Genomic DNA, 22,109 nt, shown 5'->3' with positions numbered 1-22,109 from the left:
TTCTATAGAAAATCCTATAGAATCTGCACCTAAATATTTAATAGAGATAATAAAAGAATTCAGTGAATTTGTAGGGTACAAGATAAACATACAAAAATCAAATCAGTTATACATCAGCAATGAGAAATCTGAAAGGGAAATTATAACAATTCATTTACAATAGCATCCAAAGAATAAAATATCTTGGAGTAAATTTAACAAAGAAGGCAACAGATGTATACAATGAAGACTAAAAACATTGCTGGAAAAATTAAAGAAGATCTAAATAAATAGAAGAGACAATATGTCCAGAGATTAGAAGACATTATACTCATATTATTGAGATATCAATGCTATCTAAAGCACTCTACAGATTCAGTGTAATCCTATTTGTAATCCTATAAAAATTCCAATGACTTTTTTTTTAGAAATGAAAAAGTCAGTCTTCAATATGATTTAAAATTGTGAGGGGCTTCAAGTAGACAAAACAATATTTTAAATAAAGAATAAAATTGAAGAACTCACACTTCCTGATTTTGAAATTTACTACCGATCCATAATTAAAAGTGTAGGGCTGGCAATAGAATAGATCTTCATACCAATGCAACATAATTGAGAAGCCAGAAATTGAGCTATCTGTGGCCATCTGATTTTCAATAAGGATGCCAAAATCATTCAATAAAGAGCAGTTTCTTAAACAAATAATGCTGGAACAACTGAATATCCACATGTGAAAGAACAAAATTGGATGCCACTACGTCATAGTTTATACAGAAGTTCAGATAGCCTAAATATAGCATATAAAACCAAAGAACTCACAGAAGGAAAACATAGAGCAAATCTTCATGACTGTGGATTAGGCAAAGGATTCTTAGATATAACACCAAAAGCATAAACAACAAAAGAAAAAAATGTATATTGGGCTTCATACTCCATCCATAATCCCAAAGAAGAATTTTGGGTATTACCTCTTGAGGGGGGAATGTTAGGTAGGAAGTCAGTTATGAGCTTATGTGTGTGTAACAGGCCTAAAGAGAAGACATCTATGTCCAGCATTTGCCTCTGCATCTCAAAGTCATCCCGATAATGTTTCAGGGGCAGCCTGGCCCTCGCATCCTGCCCTGCCCCCTTCTGCCTGATAATCTTCCACAATCTCCCAGGTGCAGCCTAGTATCTGCATCTCAAACACCCTGCTCCCTTCCTCCTGTCTGATAACATTTGCATCCATAAAGTCCTTTGTTTCAGACCTTCAAGAGAAGTTTTTCTATTTACATCCAAAAAGCCCTTTGTTCCAAGAGGAGCAGAGGTGGGGAAGCAAGACCCACCTCCTTAAAAACTCCCAGCCTCAACTGGATTGCATCTTTGCTGAGCTGCCGGCCTGGCCTGGTCAAGTGTAATCTCTCCACTCAACATGTAACCTCCCTCCTTCCTCCTCCCCAGTCTCTCAGGCTCTGTCTGGAGAGGTGCCCATCCGTCCTTACAGATGTCCCTTCCTAATAAACCTTGCTATTTTACCTCCCACTACAAAAAACAAAAACAAAAAAAAAAAAACTTGGGCATTAAAGAACAATAGAAAGAAAATGAGGCTGGTGCCGCTGCTCAATAGGCTAATCTTCCGCCTGCAGCGCCGGCACCCCAGGTTCTAGTCCTGGTCTGGGTGCCAGATTCTGTCTCATTTGCCCCTCTTCCAGTCCAGCTCTCTGCTCTGGTCCAGGAATGCAGTGGAGGATGGCCCAAGTCCTTGGGCCTTGCACCCACATGGGAGACCAGGAGAAGCACCTGGCTCCTGGCTTCAGATCAGCGCGGTGCGCCAGCCGCAGCAGCCATTGGGGGGTGAACCAACAGAAAAGGAAGACCTTTCTCTCTGTCTCTCTCTCTCTCTCTCACTGTCCACTCTGCCTGTCAAAAAAAAAAAATGAAGACTATGTACAGATGGTGTGAAAATATTTGGAAATCATTTATCTAATATGGGTCTAGTATCTAAGATATATGAAAAAACACTTACAAGTCAACCATAAAGACAACTCAACTTAAAAATGGATAAAAGGCTTAAATTGACAATTCTCTAAGGGGGATACACATTGGCCAATGATCACATGAAAAGATACTCATATAATTAGTCAGTAGGGAAAATACAAATCAAACAATAAATAATACCACTGCATACCTAGTGGGTTAGCTATAATTTTAAAAACACAGAAAATGACAAGTGTAGGTAAGGATGTGGAGGAATTAGAATCCTTACAGACTTCAGGTAGAAATGTACAATGTCATAGTTGCTATAGAAAACAATTTGTCAGTTCCTCAAAAAGTTAAATATAGATCGGCTGGTACTGTGGCATAGTGGTTTAAGCCACAGTCTGCAGTGCTGGCATCCCATATAGGCTCCAGTTCATGTCTCAGTTACTCCATTTCCAATCCAACTCCCTGCTAATGGACCTGGAAAAGCAGTGGAAGATGGCCCAAGTCCTTGGGCCCTCGCACCCATGTGGGGAGACCCATGAGAAGCTCCTGGCTCCTGGCTTTGGCCTGGCCCAGCCCCAATTGTTGCCTTTCAAATAAATAATCTTTTGAAAAAAGTTAAACATAGGCCAGTGCCGCGGCTCACTAGGCTAATCCTCCGCCTTGCGGCGCCGGCACACCGGGTTCTAGTCCCGGTCGGGGCACCGATCCTGTCCCGGTTGCCCCTCTTCCAGGCCAGCTCTCTGCTGTGGCCAGGGAGTGCAGTGGAGGATGGCCCAAGTGCTTGGGCCCTGCACCCCATGGGAGACCAGGAGAAGCACCTGGCTCCTGGCTTCGGATCAGCGCGATGCACCAGCCGCAGCATGCCAGCCGCGGCAGCCATTGGAGGGTGAACCAATGGCAAAAAGGAAGACCTTTCTCTCTGTCTCTCTCTCACTGTCCACTCTGCCTGTCAAAAATTTTAAAAAAAAAATTCTCAAAAAAAAAAGTTAAACATAGAATTTTGATATGATGCTACAATTCTATTCATATTTATATATTCAGAAATTGAAAACAGTTACTCAAATAAAAACATTAACCAATATGTTCATAGCATCACTTTTCACAATAACCAAAGAGTAAAAAAGCCAAAATGCCCATCAATTAATAAAAGGCTAAACAAATTGCAATTTATTCATGCAATAGAAAATCATTCAACCATAAATAAATTATATACATGCCACAATATAGATGAATCTTAAAAATATTATGCTAAGTGAAGGAAGCCTGACACAAGAAGTTATATACTGTATAATTCTGTTCATATTAAAATCCAAAAAAGATAAATTGATAGAGACAGACAGTAAATCAGTACTTTCCAAGGCTTGGGGAAGGGAAAAGTGGAAAGTAGCAGCTTACTGGATATGAGGTTTTAGTTTGGAGTGATGGAAATGTTTTCAAACAAGATATAAAAGCCAATGCTTGCCACCATTGTGAATATACTAAACGCCACTGAATTGCTCACTTTGAAATTGTGTGTTTTATATTATTTGAATTTTACCTTAATACACCATGTTTAAATGTATTGTTATTTAAAAAGAGAACCTACAATCCCATGCACCTTTTTTTATAAAATACTGTAGGAAAGACTAATGTGCAAATGTGTGAGTACTTTCAGGAAAAGAGAAATGAGGAGATGCTAATTCAACAAAGAAAAGCCATGCTCTCTTTCTTGCTCCTACTCATTATGTTAATTACTTCATAAAATGAAAAGTTTCCATTTCCCCTCATATATCGAACTCATTCTAACACATTTCCTTTGGTTTAATGACAACCTTTTAAACATGTGTTGCTTGTATTTTACAGACATACTTGGCAAGTACAAGACAAAATTGATGCAAACAATGTGGCTTACACAACTGGGAAGCTAAGCTTTCACACTGATTATCCAGCCCTCCATCATCCACCTGGGGTAAGGTGAGCTTCAACATATTTTACACAAGTCAGGCCAAGGACAATTATCCTCCTGTGTTTTGAGTTCAGAAGAGTGTGTGTTTAGCCAGATAATATCTTACGTCAATCTCCTTTCTCTAAACACAATCCAAACTCACAAATTCTGTGACTAAATCCTGAGTATCGTCACATTCCTAAGGGATAGAATAATTTCATGTATCTTTCAGAAAATTACTGCTGGCACTCTCTATAGCCTAGACAAATTTTAAGAGAGCAATACGCTGTGAGGTCTTTCTGCCCAAATACCACTCCCAAGAGAGTTAAAATAGAAAATGAAATTAGGGAATACAAAAATAGGGTTTATTGACAAAGTCACATGGCCATCATTCATATCAGTTAGCTACTACTGCATAAAAATGCACTCCATAATTTAATGACCTAAAACAATGGCCAATTTGTACAATTTAGGCTGCATTCAGCTTGGCATTTCTTCTGGTCTGAGGACATGTACCTGTACTCAGCTGCTGAGCTGGCTAGGGACAGGCTGACTTCAGCTAGTAAGGCTTATGTCTGTTCTGCTTGGTCTATTGTCTTCCAGCAGGCTAGCCCAGTTTATTCAGAGGACAGCTAGCAGTTTCCAGAGAGCAAGCCCACACATGCAAAGTCCAGGTTTAGAAGTGACAAGGTCACTTTTGCAATTTTTTTTTCTGGTCTACTCAAATCTTAAGGCTAGCTTAGAATGAAGAGATGAGGATGGTAAGAGTAGCAGAAATGCATTAAAGGGGTGTAAATTGAAGGAACAGAATAACCCTGGCTATTTTTGGAAACCATTTACCCTCTTATTTATCAGATCCCTTGTCAAGGAGGCAGATACTCTGTCTGGAATCACAAATCCTTGGGATAATTTCTGAGTCGTCGCTTTCCCTCATCCTTTTTATAAAATTACCATTTTACTGAATCAGATACACTTTTATAAAATCATCATTTTAATAGTAACCAAAACATAAATAGTAGGGAAACTACCTTTTAAAAGATATTTTGTCCCTATTTTTAAGAGGTAAATTATACTAAATAATCACATAGAAATTTGTGTCATCAATGTTAAATAAAATTTGACCAATTCTAAGATTAATGGAGGAGAAATGGATGAAAATCAAAACCCATCAATTTACTTCTCATCATCTTAACTGAACATGTTTTCTCTGTGCTGTCATTTTTTCCTATTGTTTTGGCCAATATTAGCTAAATTGATCTATTATTGATTTCACATGGTATAAGTTATTTTGTTGATTGTAAACCATCCATGATTTCTTTGAATTACATGATGACAAATTTTTCTGAAATCCTTGGTTTAAAAGCCAAAATAATCAGCTAAAAATAGGTTAAAGAAATTGAGTTGAATAAAGCTTGAGGGATGAGAGTAGAAAATTAAATATTCGAAGATTTTTCCAAGATGGTAGAATAGGAAGGTGGTGTATTGCTCTAGGCTAGGAGAAGACAGAAAAAGGAGTGGCCACAGTGCAGTCTCAGGGGAAAGTTAAAGAGAAAACTGCGAGGCCGGTGCCTTGGCATAGTGGGTTAATCCTCTGCCTGCAGTGCAGGCATCCCATATGGGCACTGGTTCTAGTCCCAGCAGCTCCACCTCCGATCCAGTTCTCTGCTGTGGCCTGGGAAAGCAGTGAAAGATGGTCCAAGTCTTTGGGCTCCTGCACCCATGTGGGAGACTGAGAAGAAGCTCCTGGCTCCTGGCTTCGGACCAGCACAGCTCTGGCCATTGCAGCCATTTGGGGGGGAGTGAACCAGCAGACTGAAGACCTTTCTCTCTGTCTCCCCCTCTCACTGTCTGTAACTCTACCTCTCAAATAAATAAATAAAATCTTTTTAAAAGAGAGAGAGAGAGACCTTTTTAGTGAAATAATTCAAAAAACTTCCCCAATTTAGAGAAAGAAAGGGACGTCCAAGTATAGCAAGCACATAGAATTCCTAGTAGATATGACTAGAAAATATCTTCACCATGACACATTGTAGTCAAACTCTCCACAGTAAAACATAAAGAAAAGATTCCAAAATGGGCAGAAGAGAAATGCCAGATTACTTTCAGAGGATCTCCAATTAGATGCACAGCTGATTTCTCTTCAGAAACCCTACAGGCTAGGAGAGAATGGAAAAACATAGTCCAAGTATTAAGAGAAAAAAAAATTGTCAACTCAAAATACTGTATCATGCAAAGCTCTCATTTACGAATGAAGGTGAAATACCTTCCATAACAAACAGAAATTGAAAGAATTTGTCACCACTCAGCCAGCCTTACAAAAGATGCTTAAGGATGTACTACACACAGAAACGCGAAAGATAATTATCATTATGAAAAAAACATTAAGGAAGAAAATATCTCTTTGAAAGTAAAAAGGAAATCCGAAGTAAACATAAAGAATATTCATGGAAAAACAGCAGGTCCAAGTTGTTACTTAACAATAATAACCTTTGAATGTAAATGTAAATGGTCTAATTTCTCCAATTAAAAGATATAAGCTAGCTGCATGGATGCAAAATCAAGACCCATCTATTTGCTGCCTGCAAGAAACACATCTCCTCAACAAAGATACATGCAGACTGAAAGTGAAAGAATGGAAAAAGATATTCCATGCTAACAGAAAGCAATAAAGATCAGCTGTAGCCATCCCAATATCAGACAAAATAGACCATAGCACAAAAACTGTTAAAAGAGACAAAGAATGGCACTATGTAATAATTAAAGGATAAATTCAACAGGAAAATATAAATATAATAAATGTATATACACCCAATGCCATTGTGCCTGGTTATTTAAAACAAATATTAATGGCTCTAAAGGCAGACACAGACTCCAATACAATAGTAATGGAAAAATTAAGCATCCCATTTTCATTAATGGACAGATCAACCAAACAAAATAAACAAAGAAATAACAGAGCAAACTGACACTGTGGACCAAATGAGCCTAACTGATATCTACAGAATCTCATACCACAGTTGCAGAATACATATTCTTTTCATCAGTGCATGGAGCTTTCTCTAGGATAGATAATATGCTAGGCCACAAACAAGTCTCACCAAATTAAAAAAAAAAATTTAAATTGTACCATGCATCTTTTCTTTTCTTTTTTTAAAAGATTTTACTTATTTATTTGAATGGTAGAGTTATGGACAGTGAGAGAGAGAGGGAGAGAAAGAGAGAGAGAGAGAGGTCTTCCTTCCACTGGTTCACTCCCCAAATGGCCACACAGCCGGAGCTGTGCCTATCTGAAGCCAGGAGCCAGGTGATTGTTCCCAGTCTCCCATGCTGGTGCAGGGGCCCAAGTACTTGGGTCATCTTCCACTGTTTCCTCAGGTCATATCTGAGAGCTGGATTGGAAGAGGAGCAGCCAGAACTAGAATTGGTGCCAATATGGGATGCTGGTGCACCACAGCACCAGCCCAGCCTTACATCTTTTCTGACCTCATTGGAATGAAGCTTGAAATTAACAACTCAAGAATGTCCAGAACATATACAAACCTATGGAGACCGAACAACATGCTTCTGAATGAACAATGGGTCATAGAAGAACTCTAAAGAGAATTCAAAAATTTCTGGAAACAAATGAAGATAACGATACAATATATCAAAACTTACGGGATATAGCAAAAATGTTGTTAAGAGGAAATTTTATAACAATTGGTGCCTACATCAAGAAATTGGAAAGGCACCAAATAAATGAACTATCAATGCATCTCAAGGACCTATAAAAATATCAACCAAACAAACCAAAAGTAGGAGGAGGAAAGAAATAATTAAAATTATAGAAGAAATCAACAAAGTTGAAACAAATAAAGACAAAAAAATCAGTGAAATAAAGAGCTGGTTTTTTGAAAAAATAGACAGAATTGATACATCGTTGGCCTAATTAACAAAAAAAAGAGGGAAAAGACCCAAATCAATAAAATTAGAGATGAAACAGGAAATGTAACAACAAATACCACAGAAATAAAAAGAATCATCAGGAATTACTAAAAAGATCTCAGGCCAATAAATCAGAAAATCTAGAAGAAATGGATAGATTTTGGACACATAATCCATATGACTTCACAGCTGAATTCTACCAGACCTTTAAAAAAGAACTAATTCCAATTCTTCTCAAGCTATTTAAAACAATAAGAATGGAGGGAATCCTCCCAAACTCTGTCTGTGAAGCCAGCACCACCACAATTCTTAAACCAGAAAAACATACAACATAGAAAGAGAACTATAGACAAATATCCCTGATGAACATATATGCAAAAATCCTCAACACAATAGCTGATTTACCTTATACAAAGGATCTTCAATAGTTCATGGTAAATGCATACTGATGTTATAAAAAAAAACTATGCATGGATTTAAAAATTTTTTCGACCAAAATAATCTTATTTTTTAATTCCATTTTCCTATGAACTTTTTGAAGACTACTCAGATCAGCTGAATTCTTATTAGCTAGTTTGACACCTCTGTGACTCAGTCTCTTTACTAGCAAGATAAAGATAAAAGTTTCAAGAACTAAGGACAGTTATGATGAGTAACATACATGGTAATCTGATAAGAAGTTACATACGGAAACTACAAGATCTGGGAAATGTGTGTGTGGTTTTTTTGTAGCAGAGACAGGATTTGTGTTCTAGACCAGTACTGTCTTAATATAGCAGCCACTAGCGATAGGTGGCTGTTTAAATTTTAATTTAAATTACAATTAAATAAATTGAAAATCCAGTTCCTCAGTCACACTAACTATAATTCCAGTGCACAGTAGCCATGTCTAGCTGGTGATTGCTGTACTGAGCAGCAAAGAACATTCCCAATATTATAATAAATCCTGGTGGATACCACTGTTCTACACCTCTGTGGAGAAAAACTAGCTAATGAATATTTTTTCCCACTAAGTCTGATATCTTCCTTGTCTGAGGATTTTATCTTATTTGCCTCTTCCAATCTATAAGAAAACATCCAGACATTGGTATTTATTTTATTTCACCAAGAATGAACTTTTCACAGTTGAATGGTATTATTGCAAGCAAAAATTCGGGCTTTAGATTTTGATATTCAAAATCATCCACTCATGCTGACTTTACAAAAAGAATGACAAAACCAATGAAAATTTTTGACTATGTTTTACTTTTGAAAATGTAACAATTTTAAGCCGGCGCCGTGGCTCACTAGGCTAATCCTCCGCCTTGCGGCGCCGGCACACCGGGTTCTAGTCCCGGTCGGGGCACCAGATTCTGTCCCGCTTGCCCCTCTTCCAGGCCAGCTCTCTGCTGTGGCCAGGGAGTGCAGTGGAGGACGGCCCAAGTGCTTTGGCCCTGCACCCCATGGGAGACCAGGAGAAGCACCTGGCTCCTGCCATCGGATCAGCGCAGTGCGCTGGCCGCAGCGCGCCAACCGCGGCGGCCATTGGAGGGTGAACCAATGGCAAAAGGAAGACCTTTCTCTCTCTCTCTCTCTCACTGTCCATTCTGCCTGTCAACAAATAAAAAATAAATAAAAAATAAAATAAATTTAAAAAAAAGAAAATGTAACAATTTTAAAATTTTCCCTGTCATAAAAATTACTAATATTTGCTATGATTTTTACTTCTCATTTCCAATATTTCTTGGATTTATTCATACTCACAGTCCCACCCTAACTTATTCCCTTCTTAGCTTTGTACCTGAATAATCACATTAGACTCCAGTAGCTCAAGTGACCAGTTCTCCCTCAAAAAAAAAAATTCATCCTATATAGTATCTTTGCACTAACATTCTTTTTGAAATTTAGTTGTACTTATTTATTTTTATTTATTTTAAAGGCAGAGAGAGAAAGAGAATTTCTGTCCAGTGGTTCATCCCCCAAATGCCCAAAAGGCCATGGACAGGGCCAGGTACAGGCCAGGAGCCTAGAAATTATCTGGGTCTGCCAAATGTTTGACAGAGGCCCAAATATCTTCTTGCTTTAGCCATCACCTGCTGCCTACCAGGGTGCACAATAGCAGGAAACTAGAATTAGAAGCGGAGCTGGGACTCAATCACAGGCACTCCAATATGGTATACAAGTATCCCAACCAGTGTCTTACCACTGCACCAAATGCCTGCCACTACTGGACTAATACTCTTTAATGCAGTCCCAACGACATTATCTCCACATGCAAAAGCTTTCAATGATTCCTCTCTACACACAATAGAAAGTACAAAAGTTTTTTATCTGACAACCAAGACTCTCTATGATGAGGCCCCAAATGCTGTTCCAGCCCTATCTATTCTTCCCACTCATGACCCTCTGCTCCAAACTGTTACCTAGGTAACAGTGCATTTGTGAACATCCATTGTCATGGTCACCTCATTTTCTCTCTCATTCTATTCTGTGTATCCCAAATCTTATCTACCACCTTTGCCCAGTTTAAACTCCATCTCCTGTAGAAAGCTTTCCTGCCTACTCCAACAAAAAGTGCTCATTCCTTGCAAATCCTATGACCTGGGCCCTTTATTTGCTAGTGACCATTTTCATGCCTGTGCCTGTATCTTCAGTTATATCACACTTAAACTATGTAGCAATAATCATAAGTAGCTTTTTCCTTTCCAATCCTTTTCTCTGCTGACACAAAAGGGACAGGTAAAAAAGGTTTGTTTATCCATTCATGTGTTTCTGAATCTTTTCTGAACACAATATCAGAAAAAGTGAGTGTGTGTTATTTTTAAACATGTTTATTTCCTTTTTACAGGTTCAGCTTCTGCACTGCATAAAGCAAACAGTCACAGGAGGTGATTCTGAAATAGTAGATGGGTTTAATGTATGCCAAAAGCTCAAGGAAAAAAACCCACGGGCATTCCAAATTCTGTCCTCTACCTTTGTGGACTTCACAGACATTGGAGTGGATTATTGTGATTTCTCTGTACAATCCAAACACAAAATTATAGAGTAAGTAATATTTTAAAATTTTCCCATGGCAATAAAACAATTGACAGCAAAATTTGCAGTAACTTAGAGTTTAAACAGCAGGAAGCTGTGCTGAACTCTAGAGATTTACTTTTCATTAGCTATTTAATCCAATTTTAGAATAAAAGAGAAAAAATAAACTTCTTACCAAAAATTCTTTCTCAAATTACATGAAATCTGTTCTTAATATTAGAGCAAAAGGAACAAAGACTTAATTTTTAAAATACAAGTTCCATATAGTTGTAAACAATGTGATTGCACTATTCATAATTCAACAAAAATAATAGTAATGATAACTCTAAATAGGTGATCCAGGAGTTAAACAATGCCATCTGTAGTTGGTCTCTTTTTTTAATTCTTAGCCTTATTGTCTTTTGTGTTGAATTCATTTTCAAAGATGATTATGAGAAGCTCCAAGATTTTTTTTGTCCTTAGAGATAATAATCAAGCACAAAAGATGCATTGTGTTTCTCACTGACTATACCATAGCCAAATGACTCATGGCCCAGCTTATGTCCAGTCTAGCCTTGAAGTGATCACCATGGCTGGGTGGTTGGAGAATCTTAATTGGGCTTTTCTGGATCACATGTTCACCTCTGCAGTAAAATCAGCTATGTCTGAACCACATGGACTAAGAATAAAGCAGGGAATCTTCCCCAAAGAGGTGCTAAGTCAAAAAATCATACATTCCGTAATAGACTAATTTGTATTTTTTTTCTTTTGACATTACTTCAGAATGATTTAGCCACATGCCTACAAAGTACACAGGTTTATTCTTTCATGTAATAATCATCTTACAGTGTCTTTCTAGGACATAGTTAATTTCATTAGACCTCAGTTAATTCATTTACAGCAGTGGTATGTTTCTAATTTTAATATTGAGTTAACATTCGTCCTTTAGGAGAAATAACCAAATAGAATATAAATAAATTCATTTACTAGAAAATCAAATCTTCAGTACACTAATCCAACTACTTTATATACACAGAAAGACTTCATTTATTTATTCAAGAGCCCAGACACTCTTCTTGGTGTTAAGTATACAACAGTGAACAAAACAAAGATCCATACCCTCATGTAGCTCACATTCCAACAGGTTAGAGGAGAATTAAGATTTTTAAAACAATTAAGCAAATCAAAATGAGTGTTAAAAATATTAGGAGCTCAAGAGAAAAAAAAAAAGTAGGACAGGATAAGGGAGACCTGTTGGACCAGTCTCAGCAAGGCTGTAACTTGCCTCATTGAATAATAGTGAGGGAAAACTTTACTGAGTAAAATTTGAACAAAGATCTAAAGAAAGGAAGACATTTGCCCAGAAGAAGAGGATTTTCTGAAAATCATTAGAGCAGACATCCTAATAAGCCCTAAGAACAACTTCAAGGGAGGGTGTTCAAGAAAATCTATGAGGTTGGATGTGGCTAGGGAACATTATTAGAAAAAAGAGGTCAGATGGTGGCTATTTCATATAATGTCTTGGTAGTAACTATAAAAACATTGTGATTCTAAGAGAAGGAGAGAGCATTTGCAAGATTTTGAACAGAGGAGAGGAATTATATTTATTTAGTGACATTTTAAAAGGATGGCTGCTGTGTTGAATATAGCATAAAAGAGTAAGGACAGGGAGGGGGAATTTGGCATTAGTTGGGATGCCGCTTGCTATTCCCACAGTCCACATTGGAGTAGCTGCGTTCTGGACCTGGCTCTGCTCCTGATTCCAGCTTCCTGTGAATGTGCCCCTGGGAGGCAGGGGGATGGCTCAAGTAGCCATGGGAGATTTGGACTGCATTGCTGCCTAGCCCAGGCCCAACTCTTGCAGGCGTTTCGGAAGTGGGAGATTTGAAGAGTGAAACATTTCACCTTCTCCCTGTCTTTCAAATAAAAAAGAAAAAAGAGCAAGGGCAGAAGCAGAAAGACCAGTTAAAACGCTACTATCAGAGTCCAAGCTAGACATGATATAGACTTGCATATAGAAAAAGTCTGAGTGACTTAAGCTGTAGTGTGAAAAATGATAAGCTTTGGGATATACTTTGCAGTTACAAAGAGATGATTTTCTTGAAAGACGGGATGAGGGGTGTCAGAGAAAGACAAGCTCTCTCTGAGAGCCCAGTCATCAAGAGGTGAAAGAAAAGAAGCTACTCAAAATTCCTGGTAATAACAGGATGGTTTAAACTCTCCCAACATGACCTTAAATATCTCTAACAGGGGTAGACATTGTGTTGCAGTGGGTTAAGATGCTACCTGGTACACACACATCCCATATTCCAGTGCCAGTTCTATTCCTGGCTATTCCACTTCCAATCCAGTTCCTTGCTAATGTGCCTGGGAAGCAGCCAATAATGGCTCAAGTACTTGGGTTCCTGCTACACACATGGAATTCCTGGCTCCTGGCTTTGGTCTGACCCAGCCCTGGCTGTTGTGCAGTTGGAAGTGAACTAATTAGAAGATAAATATTCATTCTCTCTCTTTCTTTTTTTTTCTCTCTCACCTCTCTCATTGTCTCTAATAAGTAGGTACATCTTTTTAAAAACTATAACATATCAAAATTTATTGAAATACAATGTGACTGCAGATTCTATGAGACTGGTGAACAAAGGCAAGAAATTTAGCCATTAAGCAAGATTAACTGCATGTCTAATGTCTGAATCATGACTTGGCTTTGAGCTTTTTTTCGTAGTAAAGTTCCAGAATTTGTCCATTTGCAAGGTCTCTGGGACATCCCTAGAGAATATCAAGTGTCTAGCATCAACTCACTTAAAACATATTTTTAACAACAAGAAATGAAGCAAAGAGGGTTTTCATTAACCAAGGGCCTCTGTCTCCTGAGGGTTTAGGTTAATTTTCCTTGTGGTTAATTTTTAAAATTTGTTTGAAATTTTTATGTCTTGCCTCGTACAAAAACATCTTTTAAGCTGCTGACAGAATTAGTTTCAATGCACTACAATAAAAAATAAACCAGTGACAAAACCGGGGCTATAATAATAATGATGAGATTAAGCCTTTCTGTTGGTTGCAAGTTCAATCACAGGACTACAGATCCTTTCCTTACCAGCTGTGTGATCTATTACTGGATAAATTATCCTTGCTGGTACATAGTTTATTTTCCAGCAAATAGGAAAAATAACCTAAAACCTGCCACATAGAGATGAAGAATTCAATTGTTAATATATGGAAGCTCCTAATGTATTGCATAACTTAGAAAATGCAGAAAAATCTTAGCTGCCTATGATTTCCATAAAATCCAACAACAATTTACAAGTGACAAATTTCTATTTTAGCTCTGAGTACCAATAACCCAAAACAAGTAGAAAACATAATCAATTACAAGATTCAAGATGCTCCTGAACTTTGAAATGAAATTTCCCTGCCGGCATCCCATATGGGCACCGGTTCTAGTCCCAGCTGCCCCTTTTCCAATCCAGGCTTTCTGCTATGGCCTGGGAAAGCAGTGGAGGATGGTTCACGTCCTTGGGCCCCTGCACCCATGTGGGAGACCCGGAAGAAGCACCTGGCCCCTGGCTTCAGGTCGGCGCAGCTCTGGCCATTGCGGCCATCTAGGGAGTGAACCAACAGAAGGAAGACCTTCCTCTCTCTCTCCCTCTCATGTCTGTAACTCTACCTCTCAAGTAAATAAATAAAATCGTAAAAAAAAATTGCCATTATGCTCAGAAGATTTAGCATTTAACAGGGGCCCTGAAAGTCACAATTTCTATAGCACAATCATATCCTTCTTCCTGTGTCTTGTATCCTGACTTGTTGATAATGAATGGTGATTTGGACTCCAAAACAGCCCTGACACACATGACACTGTCACATCTGTTTGGCCTGCTCCACCAGGACTGGGCCCCAGGCAGTTGTTATTTCTCATTATTACCTTCTTGAATTGCCCCCAAGGGAGCATCTCCCTGGGAGTAATCCTCAGACCATCATTGATAACTTTCTTTGACCAGTTTCCCTTCTAACTCCATCCATCCCTTCCATTTCTCACTAAAGAAGTCCCTTGAGGACTAGCTGGAAGTGCATCTTTCTAATAAACTAAAAAAAAAAAAAAAAAAAAAAAAAAAAATCTCCTCATATTACTTCTGCATCTGGGCAATGTCTATGTCTTGCTAATTGTAATCAGGATAGCTCAAATCCAGTAAATGATCCTATCTTTCCTACATTGAAAACTGCATTAACTTAATTATTGAGGCCTTAATACATATCTAAGAAATGGTATAAATATCTAAACATTAGGATCTCTTACGATACTAAAAACACCTTAGTCCCCTCCCTATGTACTGAAAAAACATGCAGAGTTGCATATGCAAGAAATATATATTAACTGCCCTATTATGCCCATGCTGTGTGTTGAGTGCTGGGAATACAACAAAGAGATAAAGTACCATTCTTCTAGAAGCCTATACAATAAGATTGGCAGTGTATGTAGATAGAAAGAATGTGACTCAGGCTAGTCTCTTCTTCTCTGTGCTTTATGTTCCCCATCTATAAAATAAACACTGAATTAGAACTATGCACTTGAAATGTTTAGATAGAACTTCCCATGCTGTACCTCCAATAAAACTATATTTCGAAGCCAGATGGATTAAACATATAAAATAATTGTGACATAAAACTATTTTAATATGTTAAACTTGTTTTCAAAAACAAAAAATGAGTTTCACTAGACAAAACTTGATTCTCTCTGAAACACTGAATTTGAATCTTTTTGCTGCTTATGCAGTAATATTTCAAAACACAAATATTTGCTAAGTGAATGAATGTAAAAATGAAGGAATATAATGGTACCTACCGCACACAGGCAACCTTGAGATCTTCTGTACATGTATTTGGATTCTTTAATACTATGTTTAAGAAATATATTCCAAAGTAACTGACCCTTACAAATGTAAGGGTAGATGTAAGTAGATGTTTCATATTTTAACTTTGTTTCTTTAAAAATCAGGTTAGATGATAAAGGCCAAGTGATTCGCATCAACTTCAATAATGCAACGAGAGACACAATATTTGATATACCTGTTGAAAGAGTGCAGCCTTTTTATGCTGCTCTGAAGGAGTTTGTTGACCTCATGAACAGCAAAGAATTCAAGTTTACCTTCAAGATGAATCCAGGTCAGTGAACACATTTTCTCAAACAAGTGAAAGAATAGATTTTCTTCAAACTCAGCCACCTAGAATGGCACACAGCAATTTTTCTCAGATATGACCATGGAAAACTCACAACAGAATCCTGGCAAATACTTGGCTTGCTTATATAGCAGACTCCTGGCCTCACCTCTGCTCTATTGACTCTCCAAACCTAAAAATAATCATTTTCTCAAGTTCCAGGTAGTTCTCAAGCACCCTAAACTTAAGTGCCTCCTATCTAAAGAATAAATACTTGAAAGACAAGGTATAGGCCAAATAAAATCTCACATCCAATATTAAGATGAATGTTTTATATTTTCTATCTTCATATAAAATTGATACAAATTGAGACTTGTGCTTCTTTATCCTATCCTGGTGAAGGAAATGACTCCCACAATTCTCACTCTAAAGTTCGTGACATCTGTGGACCTTATATTTATTCATTAAGCTTACTGGCAGAGATCATACTATATGAAATGAAGTAGAACTTGGAAGTATTCCCCTTATTTGAAATAAATGAGCAGAAAGCATTATGGTTTTTTTTTCTGGACCATCTCTACTCAGTAAAGTGCCACCAAATATGAGGCTTTTTCTTATTTACTTATTGACAAATAAAAATTATACATATTTATTGTATACAACAAATTGTTTTCAAATAGGAATACATTGGGAATGACTAACTCTAATTCATGCATTACTGCATATACTGACTTTGTGGTAAGCACACATAAAATCTATTCTTTTTAAAATTTTCAAGAAACAGTACCTTGTTATTAACTATAGTTGCCATGTTATAAGATAGATCTCTTAAATGTGAGGATTTTAATATAGATAATAAAAAGAATCATTTCTTACTGCTGTTGACTTGGCCAAATGGATGATTCTTTTCACTTGGGACTATTTTTAGTTGAACATTTACATGATAAGGTAATATTATAAATCTCTATAAATCCACTGCCACAAGAGCATATCTGTTTATTATTAAGAGTGGCAACATAGGGGTGGGCATTGTGGTACAGCAGCTTAAGCTGCTGCTTGGGACACATGCATCCCATATCAGAGCGCCCGTTCACATCCCACCTATTTCATTCCTAGACCAGCTTCCTACTAGTGCATTCAGGGAAGCAGCAGAAGATAGCTCAAGTGCTTGGGCTCCTACTGTCCACATGGGAGACCCAGATGGAGTTCTACATTCCTCGCTTAGGCCTGGCCCAGCCCTGGCTCTTATGGGCATTTGGAGAGTAAATCAGCAGATGGAAGAATGGAAGATGTCTGTCCCTCTCCCACATGCCCTTTCATATAGATGAAAATAAAACTTTTTAAAATAAAAAAATTTTAAAGAGAAGCAACAGATAAAATGGAAATACCTTGGGAAATTAAAAAACAAAAAGAAAAATATAGGAAATTAAAAAACAAAAAGAAAAATATAGGAAATTGGAATCCAGGCTTTACCATTTAATAGCAGCATAGCTTCGGCAATCCCTAAACCTGAACCTTCAGTTTTCTGTTGTATAAAAAGCTGAGATAATACTCTTTTCAGGACTTTTATCAGACTTAAAAGTAATGCACATAAAATATTAGGAACATAGAAGCCAAATCAAAGATGCCACTACCTTTACAATTATTTGAACTTGTTAAACTGGGAGGAAAGATTTCTAAATGAGAGATAAGTAACCACCAGTAAGAACAACACAAAATTTTACTCAGAGATCATTTTTAAATGACAATTATTCAAATATCCACAGGAGCCTACCAGGTGATAGAATTTAAATGTCATAAGGCATAAAGCTGTTTACCTCCAGAGGCCTGATTTGGGGGGAAAAGTGTATGTGCAGTTTTATATAAAGCAATAAACATGCTGTTCCTTGATGTGACCAAGCAGCAGTGGTATTTTGCGTGTTACATTTTCTAACTCTGCTACTCATTTAAAAACCATTGTTCACACTGAAAATCGTTTATCTAGGAGATGTGATTACCTTTGACAACTGGCGTTTACTGCATGGTCGACGCAGCTATGAAGCAAGAACTGAGATATCCCGCCATCTGGAGGGAGCTTATGCCGATTGGGATGTGGTGATGTCACGGCTTCGTATCTTACGGCAGAGTGTTGAGAATGGAAACTGAATCATGCCTGTGATTTTAGATGATTCCAATGACTGTAATAAGATATGGTGCAATTATTCACAGGTTATGATCCGTGACACTTCATATTAATTTCCTTAAAACTGAATTTGTAAATCTCCCATAAGAAAACTCTTTTCTCTGTAATCATATGCAATATCAACCTTATAGATAATGTAGCAGTGTGCTTTCTTCAACCCTTCTATTCTGACACATGCATGCTTTGATTTCTTTTGTCCATATACTATGTCCCCAGAATGCCTCCAAATAGTTTGTTACATAAAACGTTTCTTCAGATAAAGCTTTTTTGTAAATAAATCCTTTGCTACAAATAACGCTTATGTTTCAAATAAAATTTGTCTTATAAATCATGCTTCTGCTTTGTTTCCTATGGTCTCATTTTTCAGGACTGCATATGACTGTCTTTAGCTTGCTGGAGAAAAGACTTCCTATTTTCAAAGGTCTGTTTTCCTCATTTTAATTAATGAATTCTGTTACTCAAATTTCCAGACCTCACCAACTTATTAAGCTCAACATTTCATTTTTAATACCTAAATTATGACATCAAACTCAAGAGAAAATCTAGTCTCCCTACATTTCTCTTGCCCAGAATAAATACATCCAAGGATTTCCAGCATTGCTTACAACTGTCTATGAAACAGTTCTCCACATTCCTTGCTTTCAACTGAAAAGGGAAAAACCAAGATGCATGCATCACTCATGAACGGACATTGTCTGCTAATCCCTGGACAGCCTTCCCTGTTTGTGTGAAGATGATTGCTGCTTTGTCCTTATGGTGGAATGCAGGTGTCACTCCCAACCATGGGAGCCCCTTTCCTATTAAGCCCATTCCATCCCCTACCCCTGCCAGAAAGAGGAAAGTCAATATTATCATTTACGTAAATCTTGCTAGTACATCGATGTTTAGAACTAACCTAACCAAGCCTCCTGTTCTTAAAGTCTTAATCACTGCCACCATTGCAGGGCTCTTCCTGTTGCCTTATGACTATGGAAAATGCTACTTCCATCCAAGTTTTAACTTTTGCTTAACACTCATTTCTATTTCTACAAAAGAAATATATCCAATACCTAAAACAATTAATTTACTGTAGTGACCCTAGATCCACACATTTATAGTATCCAAATGCCAGGCACTTGCCAAGAGAAAATGACCTATTACGTATTTATTTGTCAGATAATTCATCAGAACGATTGATAGACTAAGAATATAAAAGGTTTGGGGCCAGCACTGTGATGCAGTGGGTTAAAGCCCTGGCCTGCGGCAATGCCATTCCATATGTGCACTGGTTCATGTCCCGGCTGCACCACTTCTAATCCAGCTCCCTACTGATGTGCCTGGGAAAGCAGCAGAGAATGGCCCAAGAACTGGGGCCCCTGAACCAACATAGGAGACCTACCTGGAAGAAGCTCCTAACACCTGGCTTTGGAAGCTTCTGGGTACTGGCTTTGGATTGGCTCAGCTCTGGCCATTGCTGCCATCTGGGGAGTGAAACACCAGATGCAAGACCTCCCTCTCTCACTACCTCTCTGTAACTCAATAAATAAAATAAATCTAAAAAATTTTTTAAAAAAAGAATACAAAAGTTTCACATATAACCCCTTGTAGTGTAATAAGGAAGGGGATAAGGATATTGACGAAGTTGTGTCATGTTAACAGAATGATTCACAGGAAGACAACCAAGGAAAACTGGAGAGACTAAGGAAAGCTTCAGTCAAGCTGAATTATGAGACCTAATAGAAGTAGTTTTCAGGAAGAGGTGGAGAAATGACTTTCCAAGTTAAAGGACACAAGAGGTATAGAGAATTGAGAGTGAGTACAGGGTATGGGTTGACTTACAAGTTAGAGCATAACAGTGGTATAAATTCTACCACTGGATGTCTATATTCAAGTCACAAAAATGACAGTTAACCATATATCTTTGAATAAATAATTGTTCCCTTTAAGTCTCATTTTTCCTATCTAAATATAAATGACACTAATAAAGTTCTGTTGTCATTATGCTTTATGATAATTAAATCATAATCATCTTCCAAAATTTCTCACATGATGAGTCATACTCATAATGCTTTTTTTTTAAAGACAGCTTCCCAAACCACTCTCTGAAGATAATGACTCAATAGGTCTGGAATAAGCACTAGAACTTGTGTTTTTCACAAGAATCTCAGGTAACATGTGTCATTAGTGGGGTTTAAAAAGTACTTATATAAAACATTTAGAATAGTTATACAGGCTCAGCATAGCTATTCAATAGATGTTTAATATTATCACTTATTATAATGGATATTGTAGGAGAAGTAGAGAGTGTGAAAAGAGATATATGAGGCTACAGACAAGGATGGGGGACAAGTCGTGAAATGTCTAAATGCATGATACATTAAGGAACTGGTATTTTCTCTTGAAAGCAATGAGAAGCCATTTAAAGGTTTTTAAACAATAAAGTTAGTTGGCTAGATATTTGCATTTTAAAGATCCATCTGGCTTCATGTCGAGGGAATTGCAAATGGAGAGGACTAAAGGCCATAAATCTGCTTATGAGGCTACTACAGGAAGCCAGATTAAAAATTAAAAAGAATTGATTCAGAACACTGGAAAAGGTAATAGATACTTTGCTAAATCTGGAGGACTTGACCCCAAACATTTTAAGAACAAATGGTGAAGTCTAGAGTGTCTCTCAGGTTTCCAGGTAGAGGAAATAGCTTATATACAAGGAAAGAAGCCACAATAACAAGAGTTGGGCTTGTTTGGCAAGAAAATGAATTCAATTTTGAACAGAGTTTGGGTTGCCCTTCAGCTCATCTGTTTGGCAGCTGAATATGTATACACATATGAGTGGAGCTTGGGACAAAGATCTGGATAAGGGATCTACACATAGAAAATAGATGGGAGTTTAAATCATCACTTGTGACCAAAGTCAAAACCCTAATGGTCTAAAGATAAACTAATGACACTGACCTACCTTATGGAATCAATTATACTTACAACATAGAGAACCAGTGAGAGCTTCTATTCAAAATCAGGAAAAACTCTTATTTTTCCTCCAGAAGACAGCATTCCAAGTCATTACTCCAGGACCTGGCTGTTTTCTGTCTGATACAAATATTATTTCAAACCTAGAAAGGAGTTACAGGAAGATTGGATGCAATTGCAACAATTTCTGAAGTGTTATATAGGACATGACATATTATGGGCTACAGCATCTTGTGCTGACTGAAGATGATTAGGTTTCCTGGATGTAATTGCCTGAGGATTTGACTTCCTCCCAAATTCATAATAAACCTGATGTAACTTGGATTAGAATGTACACCTATTTGGCATTTATACTCTTACTGTCAGTTCCATTTCTCTGATTTGACGTGGCTAGTTAATTGGAACAACTCTACGTGTTACAAGGATGACATGACTCAGGTATATACATTGCTCTGTATTTCTTTTTCCAGTCAACCACTAAAGTATAAGCAAATGAACATGGGAAAACTTTAAGCAAATTAGGGATTCTGTATAAAACTGAGTGATGCAGAGGCAAATTCCTCTCCATGAGTTTAAACCCTGGATCAGTAACTATATTGTCAACTGAAAACACTCCTTTATGTTAAATATCACTTTGGGGATAGAGTTGAAGTGAAAATTCTTCAACTGAATATGTGATTTGGTTGGACTTAATGGCTTACAGCATATATATGTGTCTCTAAATTTTTACAGCTATCTGGAATACCTTCCCTACTTCCTTGTATGTTTGGAAAACTTCTTTTTCTCTTCCAAAATTCAACTCGAGATTTGGAAGTAAAATTGTAGAATAGTAGGTTCCTAACTTACATCTCACCATAGAAATATTAATCTAGCAGCCATATACAGCCAAATTTGCCTCTGCAGATGCTTTGGATGAAAAGTAGGAGGTTACAAAAATCCCAGTGGAGTCCAAGACTTAAGAGGATTGTTTAGAGAAGGCAGGTCTTTATCCAAGTAGCAGGCTCATCAATCATAGTCATGAATACAGAACCAAAAACATCC

At 37.4% G+C, this 22,109-nt stretch overlaps 1 protein-coding gene across 1 annotated transcript in view; it reads left to right on the top strand.

Annotated features, from left to right (window-relative positions):
* BBOX1 (gamma-butyrobetaine hydroxylase 1) overlaps window positions 1-18,450 on the top strand; it is a 57,304-nt gene extending 38,854 nt beyond the window's left edge. The window contains exons 4-7 of the mRNA XM_062198058.1: window positions 3,787-3,892; window positions 10,620-10,816; window positions 15,777-15,943; window positions 17,922-18,450. Coding sequence (XP_062054042.1) covers window positions 3,787-3,892; window positions 10,620-10,816; window positions 15,777-15,943; window positions 17,922-18,082 — 631 coding nt within the window. The 3' untranslated portion in view covers window positions 18,083-18,450. The remainder of the gene's footprint in view (window positions 1-3,786; window positions 3,893-10,619; window positions 10,817-15,776; window positions 15,944-17,921) is intronic.
* The last annotated feature ends 3,659 nt before the right edge of the window (window positions 18,451-22,109 follow it).

This window comes from Lepus europaeus, chromosome 7, assembly GCF_033115175.1.
Source record: "Lepus europaeus isolate LE1 chromosome 7, mLepTim1.pri, whole genome shotgun sequence".
NCBI classification, from domain to species: domain Eukaryota; kingdom Metazoa; phylum Chordata; class Mammalia; order Lagomorpha; family Leporidae; genus Lepus; species Lepus europaeus.
This window is presented reverse-complemented; position numbering and strand designations above follow the sequence as displayed.